Raw genomic sequence first — 25914 nt, forward strand, 5'->3', positions numbered from 1 at the left:
GTTAGGTATACAGAAGCATTAGATGAAAGGAAACATGCCGAGTCATTTCTACCCTGCACAAGATTCGAACCCAGGACTCCCGACTGAGTTGAGAAAGAACCCAACTGTACTACAGAGATCCTTTGATTACTGCTGCCCTTTTCTGATGTTGGCACAAGATCCTGAGTAATCTCATACAAGATCCCATACATGCAAGCTTCACTAAAATTGCAATTGCTTGTTGTATTTAAAGCTCCTTTGATGTACTTGTTTGTCATTAGCTAAATAATTATCTATACAGTTGTCAGTGCTATATATCCATTAACAAATCTATTAAGGGTATTGACTAATAATAATTGATCGTATATTAAAAAAAACATACAAAACATAGTACAGTTGTGGACTTTTACTTTACTTTAACTTTAATTACGTGCAATGGCAAGTTACCACGTCAAAGTGGTGACGTGCAATGTCACTACTTTGATGTTGATGGCTTAATAATTATCAGTTTGAGTTTAGCAATACAGGAACAATGTGTGCAAGCCCAGAGAGTACTTGGTCGAGTAAGGGTCCTTTTATTTATATTTATATACAAGAAGGTACATTGGGTTTTTGAGGATACATAGCATGGTAATTACATTCTTGTAAAGCCACTAGTACGCGCAGCATTTTGGGCAGGTCCTTAATCTAACAGATAATTTTAAGTAGGTAAATTCTAGAGGAATTAATAAAATGATAACAGATACATTGCAAGAAAAAAATGAGATGAGAGAGATTAGTAGGTATATTAAAGCACATCGGTAGCTCTGATTGATTGTATTGATAGCTTGATAGTAATTTAACAAAGATTAATAGGCACAAAACAGCATATTGATAGCACATATAAGAAGACAGCAATGATCATAATGGTAAAGTTGTTTGGATTAGGTACATAAAGATTGGGTAGCACTAGATACAGTGCAATTTTAAGGCACAAGGTAGGAAACTGTGAAGATGAAATTAGGTAATTTTTAGTTTTTTTTTTTTTTTGAATGAGGCAAAGTTGGACAGCTTTTCAATTCATTAGGGAGTGAGTTCCATAGACCAGGTCCCTTTATTTTTGGGGATTGACTCTGGGGATATCAAAGAGATATTTATTTCTGGTGTGGTGATAAAGGGTCCTATTACATGTGTCCAGGGAGAGTTTCAGAGCAGGGTTTGCTTTTTAGAACAGGGTTTTGTAAATATAAGTGACACAAGAGAATGTGTGGAGTGAGTTTGTTTAGCATGTTGAGGGATTTAAACAAGGGGGCTGAGTGTTGTCTGAAAGCAGTTTGTTATTATTCTGACAGCAGATTTTTGCTGAGTGATGATGGATTTGAGGTGGTTTGCAGTGGTTGAACCCCATGCACAGATACCATAATTAAGATAGATATAGATTAGTGCATAATATAGTGAGATGAGAGCAGAGTTAGGTATATAATATCTGATTTTGGAGAGTATACCAACTGTTTTAGAGACTTTCTTAGTTATGTGTTGTATGTGGGTGCTGAAGTTGAGTCTCTTGTCTAGGAATAGGCCAAGAAACTGACCCTTCTGTTGGGTAATCCTTATTGACAGGCTTCACCTGATTCCAAATTTATTTATTTATTTATTTATGCATATACAAGAATGTACATAAGGAATGTGAGGATACAAATATGGTAATTACAGTCTTGTAAAGCCACTAGCACGCACAGCGTTTCGGGCAGGTCCTTAATCTAAGAAAATTTTAAGGAAGTAAATACTTGCAAAATTTATAGACAAAAAAATGATAACAGATTACATGGAATGAAAAAAAAGAAGATGAGAGAAAATTATAGGTACAGTATATTAAAGCACATAGGTAGCTATGATTGATTGCAATGACAGCTTAAAATGGTAGTTGACAACAAATTGGTAGGCACAATACAGCAGAAACAATATAAGATTGATTGCAATGACAGCTTGGATGGTAGTTGACAAAAATTGGTAGTCACAATACAGCATATGGCTAGCACATAAAAGAAGACAGCAATGAACACAATTATAAGGTTGTTTGATATTACATAAAAATTAGGAGATTGGGTAACACTAGGTACAGAGCAAATTTAAAGCTCAGTGTAGGAAACTAAATAGATGAAGTTAGGTACTTTTTGGTTTTGCTTTTAAATAAGGCAAAAGTTTTACAGTTTTTCAATTCACTAGGGAGTGAGTTCCATAGACTAGGTCCCTTAATTTGCATAGAGTGTTTACACAGATTAAGTTTGACCCTGGGGATATCAAAGAGATATTTATTTCTGGTGTGGTGATAATGGGTCCTATTACATCTGTCCAGGGAGAGTTTCAGAGCATGGTTTGCATTTAAGAACAGGGTTTTGTAAATGTAGTTGACACAAGAGAATGTGTGGAGGGAGTTAATATTTAGCAAGTTTAGGGATTTAAACAAGGGAGCTGAGTGTTGTCTGAAAGCAGAGTTAGTTATTATTCTGATAGCAGATTTTTGCTGTGTGATGATGGGCTTAAATTAATTGGGTAAATTGGGTAAATTACTTTGGTCGTGAGAATCACTCCAATGCAAGAAATGGGTCCTCACCAAAATTTGTATGGCTGAAGGTTTGAAGGCGTTTGGGCTTGGGGCTGTATGTGCCGAGGGCACTTTAGTTGGGTGGCATTATATAATAAGGTTTTACACAAACACCGTCATAAAACCTAATGTTTATTTACAAAACTTACTTACTAATATATAGGTTGCTTACATTATTCTATGATTGATGTTAGAAAAGCTAATATCACATTAGAGAGACATCGGGATGCCTTAATTGACCGATCACATGGTTCACTTGTGGCCAATCCTGTATTAACACTTTCTTAGACAGTAAATGACAAACGGCTTTCCTAACACTGCTGGTTTCAAGGGAAATACAAGAGTTCCTTCTGAATACTTAGAGAGTCAATATAATGGCATGCACAATCACCACAGTAATGACCTGTCAAGCTGACAGTCAACATAACATATACATATATCTAATTGTGTTGTGTGCATAACACACATTCACTGACAGGATGAACAATCATGAGTTTAGTTAATTTATTATATGCCCCATACCCATCCTGTGGGCAGTAGTGGAAAGGGTTACAGAGGCACATAATAATAATACAGTAATAATAATAATAATAATAATAATAATAATAATAATAATAATAATCTAAATGCAAGAAGGTACAATGTGTTGGTGAGATTACATAAGATTGGTATTTTTACATTCATGCAAAGCCACTAACACGCATAGTGTTTCGGGCAGATCCTTAATCAGTCCTTTTCGATCCAGGTCCTTATTAGGCAAGATGAAAAAAGGTACATTGTAGCATGGTTATATATATCAACAAATAAGTACAATATAAGTTGACAGCAATGATTACACTGGTAAGGATATATGTATTAAGTACTAATATTGGGGAAGTGGGTACTGTAGTACAAGATGAAGTTTGAGTTTGAAGCATGAGGTAGGAAACTATGAGGATGAAATTAGATACTCTTTGGTTTTACTTTTGAATAGGGAATAGGTTGGACAATTTTTTAATTCATCAGGGGGTGAGTTCCAAAGACTGGGTCCTTTTATTTCCATGGAGTGTTTGCACAGATTTAGTTTGACTTTTGGGATATCAAAGATATATTTATTTCTGGTGTTGTGCTCATGGGTTCTATTACATCTGCCAAGGAAATGTTTCAGATCAAGATTAGCATTTAGGAACAAGGTTTTGTACATGTAAATAGCACATGAGAATGTGTGGAGTGAGTATGTTTAGCATGTTAAGGGGCCCAGTAATCAAAAAATATTAAAATTGTGAAAACTACTAATAAATGTTTAACAAAATTCCAACTTATTGGCTTCAGCATCATGAAAGTTTCATCCCAATATTGATTTTATTGATTTTAGACATGTTTTTAAAAAAGAACAGCTCCTATTAATTGGAACTGATGGATAATGCAGTAATAAAGAGATGCACCTGTCCGACACTCAAAGAAGAAGATAGTAGTAAGAAGTGTTCACAAAGTGGATATGCAGTTGGTGCCTTTATAGCATTGCTGAGTAATACATAATAAAACAAATAATAATAAGTATGTTATTATGCTCTGTTTTGTTATATATATCATATAAATACAATGCCCAATGTTAATATCTGTTATTTTCACCAGTGTCCACAAATGTTTTTTTTTTTTAATTTTTTTTTGTCTTCCTTTGTGTATTATCTGATTTTGTTGCAATTTTTACATCCTGTAGAGTGCATACCCGTCCTTAACTATGTCAAGATACTAGAATTTAATTGGTCAACAAATACATCAGCCACAACTGGCAAAACTTGGTACTTGGACTATTTTTTTTTGGGGGGGGGGGGAGAGGTGATATTTCAGATTTCAAACCATTTTCTTTGTCTCTTTAGGTTTTTTTTGATAATTAGGGACCAGATTAGGGCTTTATCACTTATATAAAGTATACATACATCCCCTAAATCATTATAATTATCCCTATATCTGTTTTTCTTCATTTTTTCTTTACTTCATTTCAACACATTGATCTAAAACTCACATATTCAAGTACGAATAAAAAACCATGTTTATTAAAACATACAAGTAAATTAATGAATTAGAACTACCTTATTCATTGTCATTAACTTCAAATTCAATTATCTTTACAACTAGAGTTTCCACTTTGAGTCGGCATCAAAAATCCAGTTTGACCGATTCTCACCATTTTTACATAAAATGGGCACAGTCGTCTGTTCTACAATCCTATTTCATTGTTTTTTCATAAACCTTAAATGTCGAGTTATAAATTTTTTGGTATACAATTTGGAGCATATATCAAATGCCATATTTGACTTTTTTTACAGTAAACTATACTGAATCCTATAATAATAACTAATAAGAATGAAGATTATATGCTCTTCTGAGAGCCTAATAACACCAAATGAACAATTTGTGATATTTAATATTTGATGCTCATTTAAAAATCTTAAATTTTTAATACATCTACAAATATTTTTCATTTTTTGTTTTTCCACGTTACGTTGGCGATTATTTAGATAAAGTTGGAGCATGTGCCTAGTAGATTATGTACAAATAATTTGAAAGTGTTTGAGCAAGGTGCAAAATTTCATTTCCTGGCCCCCTTATGGGACTTAAACAATAGTGAAGCGTGTTGTCTGAAGAGAGTTATAGTTCCGATAGATTTTTGTAGAGTGATGATGGGCTCTAGATAATTTGCAGTGGTCGAATCCCATGCACAGATACCGTATGCAAGAGGTATAAATTACCCCAGTGCAATGCGAAGAGCAGAATGAGGGAACAATCTATGTTGGAAAATATACCAACCATTTAAGACTTTTGGCTGCGTTATGTGGGCGCTGAAGTTGAGTCGTGTCTATGTATAGGCTATGTATAACTTTTCCCCCTTATTTTTTTTGACAATGTTAACATTGTCTACCTGATGTTGAATTTCATTTGGCAATTTACTACCAAATAAAATATAGTACATTAGGCCTTATCTATGTTCAGCGAGTTTGTTGGTAGACATCCACGAGTGGATTAATTCATTATCGACAATATTTGGCAAGTTTGGGTCAGAATAGAGGAAAGGTAGTATTGTCAGCAAATAGTATAGGTTTAAGAATGTTGCAAACATTTAGCAAATCATTGATATAAGAAATAAAGGGCCCCAAGATGCTGCCCTGTGGCATTCCAACTGTCAATGGTAGATAGGGGGGGGGGTCAAGTTATTGATGGCTACATAATGGTGCATCACCAAGAAAGGAACTAATAATCCAGAGCTAGGCCTCTGATACCATGGTAAAGTTTAAGAGGTAGTTATGATTTACAATATCAAAGGCTTTTCACAGGTCAATAAAGAGGCCAATTGGGAACTTTATTCTGACAAGGGCTTTATGGATTATATTGAGCAGCCTAATAATGGCATTGGCATCCATTCCCAAAAAGAGTACCAAACTGGTAGGGATTTAATAATGTCAAGTTTTTCAAAGTAGAAATAGAGCAGTCAGTAAGAGATTTTTCAAATATTTTTTAAAATAAGTATCAAAAAGAAGGCACCAAACCAGGAAGGTTATGTAGCACCATCAAATGAAAATTTTTGAAAGCATCAGTAGATTTGATATTGGTCTGTAATTTAGGTCAGCTGTCTTGCCCCTTTTGAAATGGCCTCACTCTTGCTTTGAGGATATCAGTAAAAATAAGACATTTGTTGAATAGCAGCGCTATGGGTAGAGCAGGGGGAGGGCCCCCCCCCAACACTCATACCAAAGACTATTTCACTAATATGTTCCCAGCTGTGGTTTGAATTAGTGATTGCGATTGATTGTGAATGATTGTGATTGAAATGATTGAATTACAAATGTCTGTCGGGCTGACTGGCAAGATGAGTAGTGATAGGATAGCTGCTGATGCGACTTGGTGACATCTGTCTGGGTCTTTAGTAATTTTCTGGCAAGGTCGACACCAATTTACAGAAAGCAGATATTGAATTCGGTTGCAAGTGTGTAACCATCTTTGGAGATTTTTATCCATTTGTAATAATTATTATCCAGGTATCCAAGGATAGATCACCTTCAGTGTTCACCTGACCCAATACAAGATTTTAGACTTGGGCAAAAATTTTGTCGAATTAATTCAGTCAAAATCTACACGTGTGCTGGGACTTCCAGGCTATGCACTAGGAGTAAGCACAGTCAGAACCTAAAGAAAAGCATTCTCTGCCACATGTGGGATAGTACGAGATGGAGCGAAGAATGGCATTGAGCAGGGCAAGTTTATAGCAGTAAAAGGACAAATTTAACATGAAAGCAAGAGAGACAAAGGTAGTAGCAAGTTTCCAGTAAGGTCTTAAAATGAGACTTGCCCCATTTTTTTCCCAATAAGGCAATTCTTGAAGTTTTAGAGGTAAAGGTCACCCTTTCCCCACCAACCCAGGTATATTAAAGTGCAGAAAGATCACTTTTTAGTATGGCAAGTGAATGCAAGTCAGTCTACCAGAATTTAACAACAAAAAATTGTGCACTTTGTGGATGCATTTGGTCCAAGGAGAATATGGAGGAGGAATTTACAAGGACATGCCAGAAGAGTAGTCTCCTGGCCTATATGCAAGGAGAATTGGCCAATTCTGGGTGGATGATTGATGTACACACTTTAAATTCTGTATCCACTCTACAATTGTTAAATATTGGGCAGCAAGGAGAAGGGTGTACAGCAGCTGTGGCCACAAAATTACCAAGATGTAGATGGCAGAATTTAAGAAAGAAAAAATTGCCTAGAGGGTCTTCCTAGTTTGGTAAGGAGGGAGAGATGGTGGCAGGGACAGGACAATGCATGGGACATGTAATGAGGAAGCGAGAGATTTTTAGTCCAGAGAAAGAATCTCTCCAATCTGTGGCAGTCATCAAAAGGTAGCACCAAGCTGGGAAGACTAGCACCATCTGTCCATTATCTTGAATAATCTAAATATTAAAGACTATACTAAAGAATAGAAGAAGAATAAAGAAGAATACTAAAATACTAAAGAATAAAGAAGACTATATTAAAGAATATTAAAGACTATACAAGAAAAAGAGATTGTGTGCAGTTTGTTAGTTTTAACAAAGCCCACGACCTTGCCAACATTCACAGAACATGACTGGGCAGATTTCCAAACTAACTTTTTTTTAAGGCGGAGAGGGGACGTGTGAAATAGAACAAGTAAAATGGCCTTGGCTGCAAGTTTGACAACTCCAATGTGGTTGAGAATCTACCAAAATTTCATTGGGTGATGTCTGATAGAAATAAAGAAGCATTTTATTTCTGGCACATTTCAGATAATTTAATAGAGGTAGACAAGGCACAAGGGCAGAACCAGAATACAGCACACTATTACTCATGTGATCAGGATATTACACTCAATTTTTTTTTTCTTTGTAAACATTTTAATAGAATCGTTTCCCCTCAGCAAGGGCAAGTTTATAGTCAAAAGTAAAGAGTTAATTAATGAACTATGGCAACAAGCCAAGTCTAGGATGCAACTGTCAATATTCTATTGATAAATGCCCAAACAGCAAGTTGTATACTAAACCACATTAGGTTGCAGCTGTGCATCTGGGAACCAGCTATAATCTGTGCATAATGTAGAGCAACAGCATCATTTGGATTGATGGCAGATTGGTTGAACTGTAGGTGCATACATGGTGTTGTCGGTTCAGCATATTTCCAAGCATTGTCCCACACCTAGAATGAAGAGTCAACTTTGTATAAAAATGCAGGTATTAAAGTACAGGTATATTTTAAACTTCAATAAAGGGAATGGTTTATGCAAGACTTTAGGAACTTTTATGAACTCATTTCTTGATTGATTGAGAAAAAATGCACTTGTACAGTGGTAATTTTGAAGCACACCATTTAACCTTACCAGGTACTGGGTGTGTCAGTGTTTAAGGAGAAGGCTGGAAAAAAAGTTGCATAGTTAAGCGTAAACAACTTTAGTAATAATTAAGCCAGTCTGGCAAGTCATATGGAAGGGATACCCCCTTTACTGGGTATCAATAGACATGTACACAGGAGGCAGAGTCTTATAGCAGGTACTATTCAGAAAATAGCATCAAAATATTTTAACAATTAAAGTTGCCAAACTGAAATTTGGAAACAATCAAGCCACATCAATCTTTGTGATATTTGTAGATGTTCAGTAACCCCTTTCCCATCTGGTAGGAAAAATATTAAGAGGGCAGTCTACTCTCTAGGCCTATGAATTTAAACCAACATTGAATAGCCAATTTTAGGGCATTTTGAAAATATAAAATTGGCAAGTCACATGGACAATAATACACTGAACTTTGAATCAAGAAAGGTGGGGAGGGAAGAAAAAAAAAAAAAAAAAAAAAAAAGTTGTGTTCAACATACCTTTTCACAGAAGTTCCAGGCTGTCCTATAGATTTCTTTAAATGTTTGACAGGTAGAATTTACGGGGCAGTAATTTGTCAAGCAGCTTCCTTTTGTTGGGCAATCACCCGTCATATTCAACCACCTGAAATGGTTGGTCCAATTGTCTGTGCAAGTGACATCGTTGGCACACGCAGTAAACCAAAGCTCACAATCAATGGCACACAGAGGGACTCACCAGTATCTTTCCCGCCGCCACGAGCGATTTTCCTGCAGGGAAAATTTATTTAACGTTGCAAAAGGAACTAGCGAGCCAAATCTCTTACATGTCTAGACAAATTTATTTTTTGGTTAAAAAAAAAAAAAACCAAGCCACTATGCCATTTAAATGCTTAGGGGAAGTCACTTTCAGAATACCAAAATAAAAACTTTATAAAATAGCCTTTTAAGTTTTGCACAATGTTAAATTTTTAATGATTAAAAATAATTGTTTAAACATGTTTAAGTTATTAAAACAATGCAGAAACCCTAGTTAAATAAAAGTCCTTTAAAATATAGAATTTAGACGTTCTGCAATACTTACCGACACGACCCATGGGCCAACATTGGGTGAACATTCGTAAAAGCAGTGATCGAGCATGAAATGCCGTTTACATTCCGAGGACATGGACTCTACTCGAGAACAGTGGTCATAATTGAAGTTATAAGGACTAGACTCGTGAATAAGTCTAGTAGTATTCTCTGTACAGCAGGACCTATTCTTCCACTGATGACACTAAAAAAATCAAATATAAAAAGAGGTACTTTCTGTTAAGCAATTTATCATTTAGGTAGAAAGGATATCAAGTTTGACTACTGTCAAAAGCTCTTTACAGCTAAAAGCATATTTTTGAAGGCTTCAGATTTTTTTTTTAATCTACTGTAGTGACAATATTGTACATTAAAAAGCAAGACGTTAAAAGAAATTATCCATACCGTAGTAAACAGACTGCCTTCTGGTCCTGGTGCACTTTAGTGATGTTTAGAATCTATACAAGTGTTTATTAGAGTATCCACATCTCTCTACTTCTGAGCCATGGTCATGGTCACGACCAACGTTAAGCAGAACATTCTAGGACAAAGATAAAAAACTAGGTAAAAGTCATCTATTGAAGTTTCTGGACTAGCTTGTCAAGGACAAACTAGTATGTCTATAGACCTTACACAGTATACAAAATCAACCAAAATAAACTTTAGTATAGCAAATGACTAAGTACAGTTCATGTCTCGCACTCTCCGGAGCACATTATTAAGGTTCGAGCACATGCCAAGGACTTTACTTTCAAGTAGACGACATACCAGATTTAAGTAAATTCAAGTTGTCCTAACTAGTGTATATTCAAGACCTTTGTTTACACACTAAGTGCAAAAGTTCAATTAGTTAAGTTTTTTTTAACCTAGTAATAGTTATGGACTTCTAGGTAGTATAGCAAACTTTTACACTTTCAGGTTATAAAAAGGTAATTTTGCTTTCAAATTAAAGTAAACAAAATGTTATTTTCAACAGCAACAATCTAGGGTTTACACTTTACCATAGGACCATTGGTTAGTCAAAGTTACAAAATTCACATCAATTTTGAGACATTAAAGATTTTTTGGTAGAGAAATAGTTTAATCAATAGTTCACAGCATCAATATTTTGCTAGCATTCTCTGGGGAGGAATAAGACAACTTAATAAATAATGGCCAGTCGAGGTTTAGATCATAGATGCACAGATTCAAGAAGTGGATTAAAAGGTAGTCAACGATTAGGAACATCACGATTTAATTAACAATAGAACGCTTCACTCAATTTCTCATTGTACTTTATTTGAAGTCTGAAAATTATATGGGAAAGCTGTGGCAGTGAGGTGCAAAGTTTGATGGCAATACTTTGGCCATGTTTGAGAACAGATTTTCAAAGTCTGGAGAAAAAGAGTAACTCCAGACAAGCCGCCGGCTTCTGGGCCATGTCGAGACGGGTCCATAGAATTACCCAAATCGACCCAAATCAGGCTAAAACTACCCGAATCGTATTAGCATTACGTAAGTAATGAAGAAATATGGTATATTTACTTACTATAATGTTGGTGCTACACGTAGAACATGATCAAACCTATTTTTACTCTGAAATAATCTAATTTCATAACGAAATGAGACGTAAATATGTGAGAGGTGACGCCATAGGAAGTCGACGGTCCAAGCGACAATTGTGTGGAGCGACTTATCCAAGATATATGGTCGCCTGGAGAGTGTTTGCTGCCGTAACAGCCTCCTGTACACAGTGATCCAGTCGTCGTATTTCATGGCTCAAATTGTCGCAAATTTAATTGGTAATATTAACAAGTAGAATGTGTATTTATAATAATATTTTTCATAAACAGCCACAAAATATTTAATATTTATTAAAAAAAAGTGTCTGGAAGTTAAATCAATTCCACATGACAATAAATTTGTTATATAGATACTAGCGTTATTCGTTGGTCTACCTTACCAAATGAAATTTATCTGAGGGGTCACTGACATATATTGGTCTCGACGAAAGAAAGGATTAGTAGAAATTCTAAGAGAGAATCAAATAGTTTCCGACTTTCATATTATTTCACCTGTCAGCTAATGATATTAGGTGATCATTCCTGTGCTTTAATTTTATTTAGTAGCCCCTCATATATAATATGGTATTAGTAGTAGAAGTAGTACATTGTACTACCTAAGCTTTTAATCAAAACAAAATGCATAAATTGCATTGTATGTACTAGCTCTATCTATAAAGCCAACAAACTTTGTAAAATCTCTTTATGTATGTACCTTACCTAAATAAAAATTATTATTATTATTATTAAATTCACTACACAATTGAGGTTCTTATTTGCGTCTTATTTCATTGTAAAAGGAGTTAATTTCCAAACAGGGTTGTATAAATAAATCTTATCTTATCTTTGCATTCAATTTTGTACGGTAATTTTCAAACTTAAAATGTAAATAGCTATATATATATACCCCCTCTAAATGAAAAATGGCCTAATTTAACATATGTGCTAAAAATATTAACATAAATAATTCGTTTTTTAGATAACAAGATATTCATAGCAATAAGGTTTCTTGGAATGGCCTATAATGCACGCAAATACTAGTTTACGCACTTTTTGGGTAGTACGCCTGGAATTTCAAAATGGCGTTCAAACGGCGGTTGGTCGTTGAAGGCCCAGGCGCTCAGTAACGTCGGTGCCGCCAACGCGACAACATGTACCGCTCATTTCCGACAGCAACATTGCTCCAGGTAAGAGTGATAATTCTTTTTGACATATTTATATCTTATATATACACAGTATATAGAATTATATAATATAATGGGGTTTGCTTCGAACAATGCCTATCAATGTTTTTTTTTTTTTGTTTTTTTTTTTGAGATATATACAAAAGTTGTTACATTCTTGTACAGCCACTAGTACGCGTAGCGTTTCGGGCAGGTCACTGGAATACGATCCCCGCCGCGAAGAATCAACCAGGCCTCCTGGTTGCTGGACTGATCAACCAGGCTGTTGGACGCGGCTGCTCGCAGCCTGACGTATGCGTCACAGCCTGGTTGATCAGGTATCCTTTGGAGGTGCTTATCCAGTTCTCTCTTGAACACTGTGAGGGGTCGGCCAGTTATGCCCCTTATGTGTAGTGGAAGCGTGTTGAACAGTCTCGGGCCTCTGATGTTGATAGTTCTCTCTGAGTACCTGTTGTAACTCTGCTGGGCGGTAGTGGAAAGGGTTACAGAGGCACATAATGGGCTCAGGGACTGAACCCCACAATTTATTTAGCTAAGCAAGTTACAATCTTGAGCTAGTTACAAAATTCAATATAAGTCGTCACATCAACAATGGGTTCGAGATCGACCTCAAGTACAGGTTCTAAATTAAGCACCTGACATATGTGGAGAGCTAGTGTCACAATTTATGTTTGTCCTGCACACCGCCCCCCATCCAGTGGGCAGCGGTGGATAGGTTACAATCACTCGGTTACTACCTACAGTTAGCAGACTGGGGATATTTGGCTAAAATTTCTGGTAGCAGATCAGGTCCCCCATTTGTTCCGATTTTTTTTCAAATTGGATTTTACAATTCAAGTGTTATGTTATTTACTGCTTTAGCAGATAGGCGGTTCCATGGGTTTATAACCCTGTGGGTGAAAATATAGCTTATGTTTTCAGTCCTACACTGCGGCTTGTTGGACTTGAAACCGTTGTTCCTTGTTTGTGTTCCATCTGACCTTTTGAAGTTGTTCTCTGGATCCATATCTTCGAAACTGTTCAATATTTTAATAGGCAGGCGATGAGTCACAATAACGTGGCTGAAGTATGTTGACCAGACCACACACTAGAAGTTGAAGGGACGACGAGTTTCGGTCCGTCCTGGACCATTCTCAAGTCGATTCAAGTCGATATTTTAATAGTTTCGGTGAGATCCATCCTGGCATGCCTAGTTTGCAGTGTTGTTAGCCCTGTGACCCTCAACCGTTCATGGTATGAAACTAGACCTCATTCTGCAATTATTTTTGTCGCCTGGTGTTCAATTTTCTCCATGAAAGGTTGGGCGCGGGGTGGGTTCTCTGTCGGGCTCCAAGTGGGTTCTCTGTCGGGCTCCAAGTGGGTTCTCTGTCGGGCTCCAAGTGGGTTCTCTGTCGGGCTCCAAGTGGGTTCTCTGTCGGGCTCCAAGTGGGTTCTCTGTCGGGCCCCAAGTGGGTTCTCTGTCGGGCCCCAAGTGGGTTCTCTGTCGGGCCCCAAGTGGGTTCTCTGTCGGGCCCCAAGTGGGTTCTCTGTCGGGGCTCCGGGGTGGGTTGTCGGTCGGGGCTCCGGGGTGGGTTGTCGGTCGGGGCTCCGGGGTGGGTTGTCGGTCGGGGCTCCGGGGTGGGTTGTCGGTCGGGGCTCCGGGGTGGGTTGTCGGTCGGGGCTCCGGGGTGGGTTGTCGGTCGGGGCTCCGGGGTGGGTTGTCGGTCGGGGCTCCGGGGTGGGTTGTCGGTCGGGGCTCCTGGGTGGGTTGTCGGTCGGGGCTCCGGGGTGGGTTGTCGGTCGGGGCTCCAGGGTGGGTAGGGCTTGGGGGGTGTGGGTACTTGGTAGGGCTTGGGGGGGGTGTGGGTACTTGGTAGGGCTTGGGGGGGGGTGTGGGTTCTTGGTAGGACTTGGAGGGGGGGGTGTGGGTTCTTCGTAGGCCTTGGGGGGGGGTGTGGGTTCTTGGTAGGGCTTGGGGGGGTGTGGGTTCTCGGTAGGGCTTGGGGCTGGGTTCTCGGTAGGGCTTGGGGCTGGGTTCTCGGTAGGGCTTGGGGCTGGGTTCTCGGTAGGGCTTGGGGGGGGTGGGTTCTCGGTAAGGCTCGGGGTGGGCTCCTTCGGGATCGGGATAGGCTCTCGGGCTTGAGGAACCTCTGTAGGGCTCGGGGTAGGTTCTTGGTCGGACTCAGGGTGGGTTCTCGGTAGGGCTCGGGGCAGGCTCCAGGTACTCAACTGACGGGTTCCAGTTCACTCAACTGGCGGGCTCCGGTTCACTCAACTGGCGGGCTCCGGTTTACTAAACTGGCGGGCTCCGGGTGTTTGACTGGTCGGGCTCCGGGTGGGTGACTGTTCGGGTTCCAGGTGGGTGTCTGTCCGGCTTCGGGTGGGTCCTTGGAAGGGCTTGGGGTGGGTTCTTGGTAGGTATTGGGGCTGGGTTCTCGGTAGGGCTTTGGGGTGGGTTCTCGGTAGGGCTTGGGGGGTGGGTTCTCGGTAGGGTTTGGGGGTGGGTTCTTGGTAGGGCTTGGGGGGGGGGTTCTTGGTAGGTATTGGGGCTGGGTTCTCGGTAGGGCTTTGGGGTGGGTTCTCGGTAGGGCTTGGGGGGTGGGTTCTCGGTAGGGTTTGGGGGGTGGGTTCTTGGTAGGGCTTGGGGGGGGGTTCTCGGTAGGGCTTGGGGGAGTGGGTTCTCGGTAGGGCTTGGGGGGGGGTTCTCGGTAGGGCTTGGGGGGGGTGGGTTCTCGGTAGGGCTTGGGGGGGGGGTTCTCGGTAGGGCTTGGGGGGGTTCTCGGTAGGGCTTGGGGGGTGGGTTCTCGGTAGGGCTTGGGGGGGTGGGTTCTCGGTAGGGCTTGGGGGGGTGGGTTCTCGGTAGGGCTTGGGGAGGTGGGTTCTCGGTAGGGGTCGGGGTGGGCTCTTTCGGGATCGGGACAGGCTCTCGGGCTTGGGGAACCTCTGTAGGGCTCGGGGTAGGTTCTTGGTCGGGCTCAGGGTGGGTTCTCGGTAGGGCTCGGGGCGGGCTCCAGGTACTCAACTGACGGGTTCCAGTTCACTCAACTGGCGGGCTCCGGTTCACTCAACTGGCGGGCTCCGGTTTACTAAACTGGCGGGCTCCGGGTGTTTGACTGGTCGGGCTCCGGGTGGGTGACTGTTCGGGCTCCAGGTGGGTGTCTGTCCAGCTTCGGGTGGGTTCTTGGTAGGGCTTGGGGTGGGTTCTTGGTAGGTATTAGGGCTGGGTTCTTGGTAGGGCATGGGGGTGGGTTTTGGTAGGGCTTGGGGGGTGGGTTCTCGGTAGGGCTTGGGGGGTGGGTTCTCGGTAGGGCTTGGGGGGTGGGTTCTCGGTAGGGCTCGGGGTGGGCTCTTTCGGGATCGGGATAGGCTCTCGGGCTTGGGGAACCTCTGTAGGGCTCGGGGTAGGTTCTTGGTCGGGCTCAGGGTGGGTTCTCGGTAGGGCTCGGGGCGGGCTCCAGGTACTCAACTGACGGGTTCCAGTTCACTCAACTGGCGGGCTCCGGTTCACTCAACTGGCGGGCTCCGGTTTACTAAACTGGCGGGCTCCGGGTGTTTGACTGGTCGGGCTCCGGGTGGGTGACTGTTCGGGCTCCAGGTGGGTGTCTGTCCGGCTTCGGGTGGGTCCTTGGTAGGGCTTGGGGTGGGTTCTTGGTAGGTATTGGGGCTGGGTTCTCGGTAGGGCTTTGGGCTGGGTTCTCGGTAGGGCTTGGGGGGTGGGTTCTCGGTAGGGCTTGGGGGGTGGGTTCTCGGTAGGGTTTGGGGGGGTGGGTTCTTGGTAGGGCTTGGGGGGGTGGGTTCTCGGTAGGGCTTGGGGGAGTGGGTTCTCGGTAGAGCTTGGGGGGGGGGGGTTCTCGGTAGGGCTTGGGGGGTGGGTTCTCGGTAGGGCTTGGGGGGGTGGGTTCTCGGTAGGGCTTGGGGGGGGGTTCTCGGTAGGGCTTGGGGGGGTGGGTTCTCGGTAGGGCTTGGGGGGGGTGGGTTCTCGGTAGAGCTTGGGGGGGTGGGTTCTCGGTAGGGCTTGGGGAGGTGGGTTCTCGGTAGGGGTCGGGGTGGGCTCTTTCGGGATTGGGATAGGCTCTCGGGCTTGGGGAACCTCTGTAGGGCTCGGGGTAGGTTCTTGGTCGGGCTCAGGGTGGGTTCTCGGTAGGGCTCGGGGCGGGCTCCAGGTACTCAACTGACGGGTTCCAGTTCACTCAACTGGCGGGCTCCGGTTCACTCAACTGGCGGGCTCCGGTTTACTAAACTGGCGGGCTCCGGGTGTTTGACTGGTCGGGCTCCGGGTGGGTGACTGTTCGGGCTCCAGGTGGGTGTCTGTCCAGCTTCGGGTGGGTTCTTGGTAGGGCTTGGGGTGGGTTCTTGGTAGGTATTAGGGCTGGGTTCTTGGTAGGGCATGGGGGTGGGTTTTGGTAGGGCTTGGGGGGTGGGTTCTCGGTAGGGCTTGGGGGGTGGGTTCCCGGTAGGGCTTGGGGGGTGGGTTCTCGGTAGGGCTCGGGGTGGGCTCTTTCGGGATCGGGATAGGCTCTCGGGCTTGGGGAACCTCTGTACGGCTCGGGGTAGGTTCTTGGTCGGGCTCAGGGTGGGTTCTCGGTAGGGCTCGGGGCGGGCTCCAGGTACTCAACTGACGGGTTCCAGTTCACTCAACTGGCGGGCTCCGGTTCACTCAACTGGCGGGCTCCGGTTTACTAAACTGGCGGGCTCCGGGTGTTTGACTGGTCGGGCTCCGGGTGGGTGACTGTTCGGGCTCCAGGTGGGTGTCTGTCCAGCTTCGGGTGGGTTCTTAGTAGGGCTTGGGGTGGGTTCTTGGTAGGTATTAGGGCTGGGTTCTTGGTAGGGCATGGCGGTGGGTTTTGGTAGGGCTTGGGGGTGGGTTCTCGGTAGGGCTTGGGGGGTGGGTTCTCGGTAGGGCTTGGGGGATGGGTTCTCGGTAGGGCTTGGGGGATGGGTTCTCGGTAGGGCTCAGGGTGGGCTCTTTTGGGATCGGGATAGGCTCTCGGGCTTGGGGAACCTCTGTAGGGCTCGGGGTAGGTTCTTGGTCGGGCTCAGGGTGGGTTCTCGGTAGGGCTCGGGGCGGGCTCCAGGTACTCAACTGACGGGTTCCAGTTCACTCAACTGGCGGGCTCCGGTTCACTCAACTGGCGGGCTCCGGTTTACTAAACTGGCGGGCTCCGGGTGTTTGACTGGTCGGGCTCCGGGTGGGTGACTGTTCGGGCTCCAGGTGGGTGTCTGTCCGGCTTCGGGTGGGTCCTTGGTAGGGCTTGGGGTGGGTTCTTGGTAGGTATTGGGGCTGGGTTCTCGGTAGGGCTTTGGGCTGGGTTCTCGGTAGGGCTTGGGGGGTGGGTTCTTGGTAGGTATTAGGGCTGGGTTCTTGGTAGGGCATGGGGGTGGGTTCTCGGTAGGGCTTGGGGGGTGGGTTCTCGGTATTGCTCGGGGTGGGCTCTTTCGGGATCGGGATAGGCTCTCGGGCTTGGGGAACCTCTGTAGGGCTCGGGGTAGGTTCTTGGTCGGGCTCAGGGTGGGTTCTCGGTAGGGCTCGGGGCGGGCTCCAGGTACTCAACTGACGGGTTCCAGTTCACTCAACTGGCGGGCTCCGGTTCACTCAACTGGCGGGCTCCGGTTTACTAAACTGGCGGGCTCCGGGTGTTTGACTGGTCGGGCTCCGGGTGGGTGACTGTTCGGGCTCCAGGTGGGTGTCTGTCCAGCTTCGGGTGGGTTCTTGGTAGGGCTTGGGGTGGGTTCTTGCTAGGTATTAGGGCTGGGTTCTTCGTAGGGCTTGGGGGTGGGTTCTTGGTAGGGCTTGGGGGTGGGTTCTTGGTAGGGCTTGGGGGTGGGTTCTTGGTAGGGTTTGGGGTTGGCTCCCGGTCAGGCTCGGGGTGGGCTCTGTCAGGATCGGGATAGGCTCTCGGGCTTGGGGAACCTCTGTAGGGCTCGGGGTAGGTTCTTGGTCGGGCTCAGGGTGGGTTCTCGGTAGGGCTCGGGGCAGGCTCCAGGTACTCAACTGACGGGTTCCAGTTCACTCAACTGGCGGGCTCCGGTTCACTCAACTGGCGGGCTCCGCTTTACTAAACTGGCGGGCTCCGGGTGTTTGACTGGTCGGGCTCCGGGTGGGTGACTGTTCGGGCTCCAGGTGGGTGTCTGTCCAGCTTCGGGTGGGTTCTTGGTAGGGCTTGGGGTGGGTTCTTGGTAGGTATTAGGGCTGGGTTCTTCGTAGGGCTTGGGGGTGGGTTCTTGGTAGGGCTTGGGGGTGGGTTCTTGGTAGGGTTTGGGGTTGGCTCCCGGTCAGGCTCGGGGTGGGCTCTTTCAGGATCGGGATAGGCTCTCGGGCTTGGGGAACCTCTGTAGGGCTCGGGGTAGGTTCTTGGTCGGGCTCAGGGTGGGTTCTCGGTAGGGCTCGGGGCAGGCTCCAGGTACTCAACTGACGGGTTCCAGTTCACTCAACTGGCGGGCTCCGGTTCACTCAACTGGCGGGCTCCGGTTTACTAAACTGGCGGGCTCCGGGTGTTTGACTGGTCGGGCTCCGGGTGGGTGACTGTTCGGGCTCCAGGTGGGTGTCTGTCTGGCTTCGGGTGGGTCCTTGGTAGGGCTTGGGGTGGGTTCTTGGTAGGTATTGGGGCTGGGTTCTTGGTAGGGCTTTGGGCTGGGTTCTCGGTAGGGCTTGGGGGGTGGGTTCTCGGTAGGGCTTGGGGGGTGGGTTCTCGGTAGGGTTTGGGGGGGTGGGTTCTTGGTAGGGCTTGGGGGGGGGTGGGTTCTTGGTAGGGCTTGGGGGGGGGGGTTCTCGGTAGGGTTTGGGGGGGTGGGTTCTTGGTAGGGCTTGGGGGGGTGGTGGGTTCTTGGTAGGGCTTGGGGGGGTGGTGGGTTCTTGGTAGGGCTTGGGGGGGGGGTTCTCGGTAGGGCTTGGGGGAGTGGGTTTTCGGTAGGGCTTGGGGGGGGGGGGTTCTCGGTAGGGCTTGGGGGGGTGGGTTCTCGGTAGGACTTGGGGGGGGGGTGTTCTCGGTAGGGCTTGGGGGGGTTCTCGGTAGGGCTTGAGGGGTGGGTTCTCGGTAGGGCTTGGGGGGGGTGGGTTCTCGGTAGGGCTTGGGGGGTGGGTTCTCGGTAGGGCTCGGGGTAGGCTCTTTCGGGATCGGGATAGGCTCTCGGGCTTGGGGAACCTCTGTAGGGCTCGGGGTAGGTTCTTGGTCGGGCTCAGGGTGGGTTCTCGGTAGGGCTCGGGGCGGGCTCCAGGTACTCAACTGACGGGTTCCCGTTCACTCAACTGGCGGGCTCCGGTTCACTCAACTGGCGGGCTCCGGTTTACTAAACTGGCGGGCTCCGGGTGTTTGACTGGTCGGGCTCCGGGTGGGTGACTGTTCGGGCTCCAGGTGGGTGTCTGTCCAGCTTCGGGTGGGTTCTTGGTAGGGCTTGGGGTGCGTTCTTGGTAGGTATTAGGGTTGGGTTCTTGGTAGGGCATGGGGGTGGGTTTTGGTAGGGCTTGGGGGGTGGGTTCTCGGTAGGGCTTGGGGGGTGGGTTCTCGGTAGGGCTTGGGGGGTGGGTTCTCGGTAGGGCTCGGGGTAGGCTCTTTCGGGATCGGGATAGGCTCTCGGGCTTGGGGAACCTCTGTAGGGCTCGGGGTAGGTTCTTGGTCGGGCTCAGGGTGGGTTCTCGGTAGGGCTCGGGGCGGGCTCCAGGTACTCAACTGACGGGTTCCAGTTCACTCAACTGGCGGGCTCCGGTTCACTCAACTGGCGGGCTCCGGTTTACTAAACTGGCGGGCTCCGGGTGTTTGACTGGTCGGGCTCCGGGTGGGTGACTGTTCGGGCTCCAGGTGGGTGTCTGTCCAGCTTCGGGTGGGTTCTTGGTAGGGCTTGGGGTGGGTTCTTGGTAGGTATTAGGGCTGGGTTCTTGGTAGGGCTTGGGGGTGGGTTCTTGGTAGGGCTTGGGGGTGGGTTCTTGGTAGGGTTTGGGGTTGGCTCCCGGTCAGGCTCGGGGTGGGCTCTTTCGGGATCGGGATAGGCTCTTGGGCTTGGGGAACCTCTGTAGGGCTCGGGGTAGGTTCTTGGTCGGGCTCAGGGTGGGTTCTCGGTAGGGCTCGGGGCAGGCTCCAGGTACTCAACTGACGGGTTCCAGTTCACTCAACTGGCGGGCTCCGGTTCACTCAACTGGCGGGCTCCGGTTTACTAAACTGGCGGGCTCCGGGTGTTTGACTGGTCGGGCTCCGGGTGGGTGACTGTTCGGGCTCCAGGTGGGTGTCTGTCCAGCTTCGGGTGGGCTCTTGGTAGGGCTTGGGGTGGGTTCTTGGTAGGTATTAGGGCTGGGTTCTTGGTAGGGCTTGGGGGTGGGTTCTTGGTAGGGCTTGGGGTTGGGTTCTTGGTAGGGCTTGGGGGTGGGTTCTTGGTAGGGTTTGGGGTTGGCTCCCGGTCAGGCTCGGGGTGGGCTCTTTCGGGATCGGGATAGGCTCTCGGGCTTGGGGAACCTCTGTAGGGCTCGGGGTAGGTTCTTGGTCGGGCTCAGGGTGGGTTCTCGGTAGGGCTCGTGGCAGGCTCCAGGTACTCAACTGACGGGTTCCAGTTCACTCAACTGGCGGGCTCCGGTTCACTCAACTGGCGGGCTCCGGTTTACTAAACTGGCGGGCTCCGGATGTTTGACTGGTCGGGCTCCGGGTGGGTGACTGTTCGGGCTCCAGGTGGGTGTCTGTCCGGCTTCGGGTGGGTCCTTGGTAGGGCTTGGGGTGGGTTCTTGGTAGGTATTAGGGCTGGGTTCTTGGTAGGGCTTGGGGGTGGGTTTTGGTAGGGCTTGGGGGGTGGGTTCTCGGTAGGGCTTGGGGGGTGGGTTCTCGGTAGGGCTTGGGGGGTGGGTTCTCGGTAGGGCTTGGGGCTGGGTTCTCTGTAGGGCTTGGGGGCTGGGTTCTCGGTAGGGCTTGAGGGGTGGGTTCTCGGTAGGGTTTGGGGGGTGGGTTCTCGGTAGGGCTTGGGGGGTGGGTTCTCGGTAGGGCTTGGGGGGGGGGGGGTTCTCGGTAGGGCTTGGGGGGGGGGGGTTCTCGGTAGGGCTTGGGGGGGGGGGGTTCTCGGTAGGGCTTGGGGGGGGGTTCTCGGTAGGGCTTGGGGGGGTGGGTTCTCGGTAGGGCTTGGGGGGGTGGGTTCTCGGTAGGGCTTGGGGGGGTGGGTTCTCGGTAGGGCTTGGGGGGGGGTTCTCGGTAGGGCTTGGGGGTTGGGTTCTCGGTAGGGCTTGGGGGTGGGTTCTCGGTAGGGGTCGGGGTGGGCTCTTTCGTGATCGGGATAGGCTCTCGGGCTTGGGGAACCTCTGTGGGGCTCGGGGTAGGTTCTTGGTCGGGCTCAGGGTGGGTTCTCGATAGGGCTCGGGGCGGGCTCCAGGTACTCAACTGACGGGTTCCAGTTCACTCAACTGGCGGGCTCCGGTTCACTCAACTGGCGGGCTCCGGTTTACTAAACTGGCGGGCTCCGGGTGTTTGACTGGTCGGGCTCCGGGTGGGTGACTGTTCGGGCTCCAGATGGGTGTCTGTCCGGCTTCGGGTGGGTTCTTGGTAGGGCTTGGGGGTGGGTTCTTGGTAGGGCTTGGGGGTGGGTTCTTGGTAGGGCTTAGGGTTGGCTCTCGGTCAGGCTCGGGGTGGGCTCTTTCGGGTTCGGGATGGGCTCTCGGGCTTGGGTTACCTCTGTAGGGCTCGGGGTAGGTTCTTGGTCAGGCTCAGGGTGGGCTCTCTGTAGGGCTCAGAGTGGGTTCTTGATAGGACTCGGGGTGGGTTCTCTGTAGGGATCAGGGTAGGTTCTCGTTAGGGCTCTGGGTGGGTTCTCGGTCGGGCTCGGGGCAGGCTCCAGGTACTCAACTGACGGGTTCCAGTTCACACAACTGGCGGGCTCCGGTTCACTCAACTGGCGGGCTCCGGTTTACTAAACTGGCGGGCTCCGGGTGTTTGACTGGTCGGGCTCCGGGTGGGTGACTGTTCGGGCTCCAGGTGGGTGTCTGTCCGGCTTCGGGTGGGTTCTTGGTAGGGCTTGGGGTGGGTTCTTGGTAGGTATTGGGGCTGGGTTCTTGGTAGGGCTTGGGGGTGGGTTCTTGATAGGGCTTGGGGGTGGGTTCTTGGTAGGGCTTGGGGGTGTGTTCTTGGTAGTGCTTGGGGGTGGGTTCTTGGTAGGGTTTGGGGTTGGCTCCCGGTCAGGCTCGGGGTGGGCTCTTTCGGGATCGGGATAGGCTCTCGGGCTTGGGGTACCTCTGTAGTGCTCGGGGTAGGTTCTTGGTCGGGCTCAGGGTGAGTTCTCTGTAGGGCTCGGGGTGGGTTCTTGGTTGGGCTTGGGGCGGGTTCTCTGTAGGGATCGGGATGGGTTCTCAGTAGGGCTCGGGGCGGGCTCCAGGTACTCAACTGACGGGCTCCGGTTCACTCAACTGGCGGGCTCCGGTTCACTCAACTGGCGGGCTCCGGTTTACTAAACTGGCGGGCTCCGGGTGTTTGACTGGTCGGGCTCCGGGTGGGTGACTGTTCGGGCTCCAGGTGGGTGTCTGTCCGGCTTCGGGTGGGTTCTTGGTAGGGCTTGGGGTGGGTTCTTGGTAGGTATTGGGGCTGGGTTCTTGGTAGGGCTTGGGGGTGGGTTCTTGGTAGGGCTTGGGGGTGGGTTCTTGGTAGGGCTTGGGGGTGGGTTCTTGGTAGGGCTTGGGGGTGGGTTCTTGGTAGGGCTTGGGGGTGGGTTCTTGGTAGGGCTTGGGGGTGGGTTCTTGGTAGGGTTTGGGGTTGGCTCCCGGTCAGGCTCGGGGTGGGCTCTTTCGGGATCGGGATAGGCTCTCGGGCTTGGGGAACCTCTGTACGGCTCGGGGTAGGTTCTTGGTCGGGCTCAGGGTGGGTTCTCTGTAGGGCTCGGGGTGGGTTCTTGGTAGGGCTCAGGGCAGGTTCTCTGTAGGGATCGGGATGGGTTCTCGGTAGGGCTCGGGGCGGGCTCCAGGTACTCAACTGACGGGTTCCAGTTCACTCAACTGGCGGGCTCCGGTTCACTCAACTGGCGGGCTCCGGTTTACTAAACTGGCGGGCTCCGGGTGTTTGACTGGTCGGGCTCCGGGTGGGTGACTGTTCGGGCTCCAGGAGGGTGTCTGTCCGGCTTCGGGTGGGTTCTTGGTAGGGCTTGGGGGTGGGTTCATGGTAGGGCTTGGGGGTGGGTTCTTGGTAGGGCTTGGGGGTGGGTTCTTGGTAGGGCTTGGGGGTGGGTTCTTGGGTAGGGCTTGGGGGTGGGTTCTTGGTAGGGCTTGGGGGTGGGTTCTTGGTAGGGCTTGGGGTGGGGTCTTGGTAGGGCTTGGGGGTGGGGTCTTGGTAGGGCTTGGTGGTGGGGTCTTGGTAGGGCTTGGGGGTGGGGTCTTGGTAGGGCTTGGGGGTGGGGTCTTGGTAGGGCTTGGGGGTGGGGTCTTGGCAGGGCTTGGGGGTGGGGTCTTGGCAGGGCTTGGGGGTGGGGTCTTGGTAGGGGTGGGGTCTTGGTAGGGCTTGGGGGTGGGGTCTTGGTAGGGCTTGGGGGTGGGGTCTTGGTAGGGCTTGGGGTGGGGTCTTGGTAGGGCTTGGGGGTGGGGTCTTGGTAGGGCTTGGGGTGGGGTCTTGGTAGGGCTTAGGGTTGACTCCCGGTCAGGCTCGGGGTGGGCTCTTTCGGGTTTGGGATGGGCTCTCGGGCTTGGGGAACCTTTGTAGGGCTCGGGGTGGGTTCTCTGTAGGGATCGGGATGGGTTCTCGGTAGGGCTCGGGGCGGGCTCCAGGTACTCAACTGACGGGTTCCAGTTCACTCAACTGGCAGGCTCCGGTTTACTAAACTGGCGGGCTCTGGGTGTTTGACTGTTCAGGCTCCAGGTGAGTGTCTGTCCGGCTTCGGGTGGGTTCTTAGTAGGGCTTGGGGGTGGGTTCTTGGTAGGTCTTGGGGCTGGGTTCTTGGTAGGGCTTGGGGGTGGGTTCTTGGTAGGGCTTAGGGTTAGCTCTCGGTTGTCAAGCTCTGGGTGGGCTCTCGGGCTTGGGGTACCTCTGTAGGGCTCGGGGTAGGTTCTTGGTCGGGCTCAGGGTCGGTTCTCTGTAGGGCTTGGGGTGGGTTCTCTGTAGGGATCGGGGTGGGTTCTCGGTAAGGCTCTGGGTGGGTTCTTGGTCGGGCTCGGGGCAGGCTCCAGGTACCCAACTGATGGGTTCCAGTTCATTCAACTGGCGGGCCCCGGTTCACTCAGCTGGCGGGCTCCGGGTGGGTGACTGTTCGGGCTCCAGGTGGGTGTCTGTCCGGCTTCGGGTGGGTTCTTGGTAGGGCATAGGGTTGGCTGCCCAGACAAGTACAAGGGGAATGTTGTCTACGCTTATGTCGACCGTGCTCTAAGCCACAGCTCAGGATGGAAGCAAGTCGATGAAGAACTCTGTAGGGTAAGGCAGGTCCTAGTCAACAACGGCTTCTCCAATGGTTTCGTTGAAGACATCATAAAAAGGAAGGTGAAACACCATGCAACCTCTGAAGAGTCAACTAACACAACACCTGTACCCCCTATTAGACTATTTTACAAGAACTTCTTTTCCACAGCTCATAAAACGGAGGAAAGGGTCCTGAAAGATATTGTTAATAGGAACGTTATCCCTACAGACAAAAATCAGAAGATACAATTGACAATTTACTATAAAACCAAAAAAACAGCCAACTTACTCATGAAAAACTCTCCTGACCCAAAGCAGAACGCCTTAAAGGAGACCAACGTCGTCTATGCCTTCAAATGCCTACTTGGGGACTGTAAGTTCCAAAAAACCCAGTATATAGGCAAGACAACATCTCTTTCTAGGTGTTTAACGATGCATAAACAACAGGGCTCCATTAAGGAACATATAATCTCTTCCCACAACCAAACCATCGCCAGAGAAATCCTAGTAAACAACACAGAAAACATCGATAGATACAGCGATAGCAGGCAGCTTGACGTTTGCGAGGCACTACACATTAAGAAGTCAACACCACCAATCAACAGCCAATTAATGCACAACTACATTCTACCCACCTCAAGACTCCACTCCAATATAGAAGCATCAAGAAATATGGACCAATAGGCTTTCTACAATCACTTCCATTTCAATACCCATTGTTTCGTGTTCTGTCTTGTGTTGATGAAATTTATACCCTATTAATGCCACCTCTTGTTCTGTCTTGTGTTGATGAAATTAATACCCTATTAATGCCACCTCACCCCATCCACCTCACTCAAATGTAGATATAAACGAAACCAGGAGATGTGTAAGTTCTATTCAGTTGTGTATTTGTAAACTAAAAGTCTTTGAAAATGTAATAAGTTTTACGAAACGCGCTCGTGTCGCGTCAGACTAGAAATGAAAATGAATTTTGGAGAATTGATTTTTGATTTACCTCCAACCGTGAAAAGAAATGTACGAAATATTGAGAAAATTCGTGTTAGAATTATTAATCTTACTTTTTCGGTCATATTTAATAATATATATATATATATATATATAATATATATATATATATATATATATATATATATAATATATATATATATATATATATATATATATATATATATATATATATATATATATATAATATATAATATATATATATATATTATATAATATTAATAAAACAATTAACATCGTGTAGTGTACTCTATATATCAAAATATATTACTTTTGAAACCCGTATCAGTCACTAAACAAAAAATTGAGCTACTCCTGTTACAAATTCGTTACTTTTAGACCGTCAGCTCGCTACTTTCAGCACTTTGGACCTGGTAACTCTGGGTAGAGAGGCGGGA

General features: G+C 47.8%; 1 protein-coding gene and 1 pseudogene across 1 annotated transcript in view; one reads left to right on the forward strand and one right to left on the reverse strand.

The window, feature by feature from the left end:
• Window positions 1–2682: 2682 nt before the first annotated feature.
• On the reverse strand, window positions 2683–10816 carry LOC138349708 (folate receptor beta-like; annotated as a pseudogene).
• Window positions 10817–12054: 1238 nt separating this feature from the next.
• Window positions 12055–25914, forward strand: part of mRpS6 (mitochondrial ribosomal protein S6) — a 28416-nt gene continuing 14556 nt past the window's right edge. Inside the window, exon 1 of the mRNA XM_045749124.2 lies at window positions 12055–12194. Within this exon, the coding sequence (XP_045605080.1) occupies window positions 12159–12194 (36 nt within the window). The 5' untranslated portion in view covers window positions 12055–12158. The remainder of the gene's footprint in view (window positions 12195–25914) is intronic.

The sequence above is a fragment of the Procambarus clarkii genome, chromosome 27 (assembly GCF_040958095.1).
Source record: "Procambarus clarkii isolate CNS0578487 chromosome 27, FALCON_Pclarkii_2.0, whole genome shotgun sequence".
Lineage (NCBI taxonomy): Eukaryota > Metazoa > Arthropoda > Malacostraca > Decapoda > Cambaridae > Procambarus > Procambarus clarkii.